The sequence below is a fragment of the Primulina huaijiensis genome, unplaced genomic scaffold, assembly GCF_012295235.1.
Source record: "Primulina huaijiensis isolate GDHJ02 unplaced genomic scaffold, ASM1229523v2 scaffold207090, whole genome shotgun sequence".
Classification (NCBI taxonomy): domain Eukaryota; kingdom Viridiplantae; phylum Streptophyta; class Magnoliopsida; order Lamiales; family Gesneriaceae; genus Primulina; species Primulina huaijiensis.
In genome coordinates, this window is record NW_027354724.1 from 1 (window position 1) to 2352 (window position 2352).

The following is a 2352-nucleotide window of genomic DNA, read 5'->3' on the forward strand; positions in this document are numbered from 1 at the left end:
TAAAAAATCATGTAAAAAGATAACATATTATATTTTACAATATATGTATCTTATTAATTTAAATAATTGTATCAAAATCGAAATAATCGATCGTAATAACCGAACCATTTCGGTAGAAAATCGAACCGAACTGAACCGAAGAAAATAGTTCAGATATCAGATTATATATTTGTAAAACCGAAACAAAAAATCTAAGATCAAACCGACCAATAAACATCACTAATGAAGATATCTAAACTCGGCACGATTTTATGCAACCAACAGTAATAAAAACTTTATTTAACATATCGCGTGTCCTATCCCAATATTAATTTTTTTAGTTTGTAATATTAATAGTTTGATTACACATTACATATAAAACACCAATTCAATTAATTTTAATTTTTCTCAGCAAATGTCTCCAATCGATACTGTCCAAAGTTCCGTAGAATCTTGATGTTCTTAACGCATTTGTAGGCAAAACAAAATGGGCGAAACAAAGTTTGGCAACATACACCACGATTCTGATAAACAATATAAAGGGAAGCTAAACGCTCAGTTTCAGGAAGGGAAAAAAAGCAGCAGCAATGAGAAGTTACACCTAAGCAATCATGTGTATAAAACATTCGAGCGCGCGCGAGAAAATTTCCTGAAATAGCACTCAGCAGCCGGTTCCTAGCAATGGCACGCTCGTAGAGTTACAGGATTTACAATGTCAAGAAATAGAACACACATTTGCCACATTTCGAAGGCTTATATTGACCACTTAATTAACATGTACTTATTGTTTGCTCGGAACCACCGAGGACCAGTGTCTTATGTCCAGAGATTGCATTGGTGTTTGCTACATTGATTTCACTGAAAATGAAGGAAACAGTGTGCATAACGAACCACGGACCATTATGTCTAACCGATGTAATGGGAAGAGTTGGATTTCAAATGCATCGAAATATGTTGGTGATGAATACCATGGCGTAACACATGTAAATATGGTAGAAATTAATACCTGAAGCATTATTTTGCTGACTTGGTCAGACATATTTCTAGTCTCCATCTCTCACAAGTAATCGGAGAAAATGGGACCTACGTTGTCCTCATTACCGCTACTTTGATCGCTATTGTAACTATGCTCGGGCGAAAAAGAACAAGGGGATCCCTCAGATGTATGACTTCCTATCAGTGAGGGTAGATTCATATCATTGTCGCTGCTGGTCATCGGTTCTTCTACAAAACTGAAAACCAGAAACAGGAATCAGAAAAGAATGAAATCGACACCCAAAATTGCATGCAAATGGAAAACAAATAGAGAAATTCCGTACCTTCCTTCTGTAGGAAAATCCGCAAGCACGCATAAATGAGGCCTTTCTTGCAATAAAAGTCCTAACGACGTAAAACTGCATAATCGTGTACAAATGACCGTTATAGATTATGATAGAAGATGTGAAAATTTCCCACACAAAATTCAAGATATCTCTAAATAGACCTTGGGGAGTAACATCGATGATACCAATCATCATCAGAAGCAAGTCCCTCTCGATTTGACACATCCTGTTAACAGCCAAACAAGTATTACACACTGAAAGCTTAAAGGGAATAAAGACAGGAAACAAGGTGCATTTGGATTGAGGCATATGAAATCATGGATTGCACATTTGACTGTTGGATGAATTTGTACTGCTAAAATTTTCAAATCCACCCTTCATTAATTTAGTTAAATATAATAATAATTTGGACTTGAAATTACCCAAGATTTGTGAAATTTCAAATTCATTCCTCAATCATTCCCCAAATCAAATTTCTTCCTTCAAATGTACCCACAAGATTGATCACGACTAGGGATGCAAGCGAGTGTGAACGGCTTAGTCAAAACTCAACTCGAACTTGATCTGACCGAGTTCGAGTCAGAGCTACCAGAGTAACTATATATTAATTTTTTTAGAAGATATATAATCTATAGGTATTTTGGTCCATATAAATACAAAATTTACACCTTAAATTATGCTACAAATATTTTCGAAGTTTTCGAACAGAAACTCGAGTAACTCGATATTTTACAAGTCGAGCTCTAGTTTGAAATTGAATACTCGATTGAGTTGAGCTCGAGTAACTCGTATTACTCGAGCTCGATTTGTGTGCACCCCTAGATACGGCGAGGAATCGCTATATACTCACAAGGTGCCTAAGGTATTTGAAGCGTCCTCCAAGAATTGCCGACAGCAACCGTGAAACTTCAGCCTGAAAGAGAGAACTTATTGACAAGTTAAAAAAATGCTCTCCATTCTTTTGCATTAATCTTCAGTTACTATGAGAAAAGGAAAAAAACTCACTTCTCTCAAGTGCATACAATCCCGCAAAATCAAAACCTCCAATAAG

General features: G+C 35.9%; 1 protein-coding gene across 2 annotated transcripts; it reads right to left on the reverse strand.

The window, feature by feature from the left end:
- Window positions 1-385: 385 nt before the first annotated feature.
- On the reverse strand, window positions 386-2346 carry LOC140966551 (F-box protein SKIP17-like). Of its 2 annotated transcripts, XR_012173396.1 has the most exons (6): window positions 2307-2346; window positions 2152-2214; window positions 1463-1527; window positions 1299-1373; window positions 986-1211; window positions 398-837 (listed from the first exon to the last, which is right to left on the reverse strand). XR_012173396.1 is itself a non-coding variant. In XM_073426806.1 (5 exons), exons 1-5 carry the CDS (start codon window positions 2319-2321, stop codon window positions 1037-1039), a joined length of 393 nt encoding a protein of 130 aa, XP_073282907.1. In that variant the 5' UTR covers window positions 2322-2346; the 3' UTR covers window positions 386-1036. The 2 variants fall into 2 exon arrangements, 1 of the variants encoding a protein (XP_073282907.1); XM_073426806.1 differs by having other exon boundaries at window positions 386-1211.
- Between the last annotated feature and the right edge of the window lie 6 nt (window positions 2347-2352).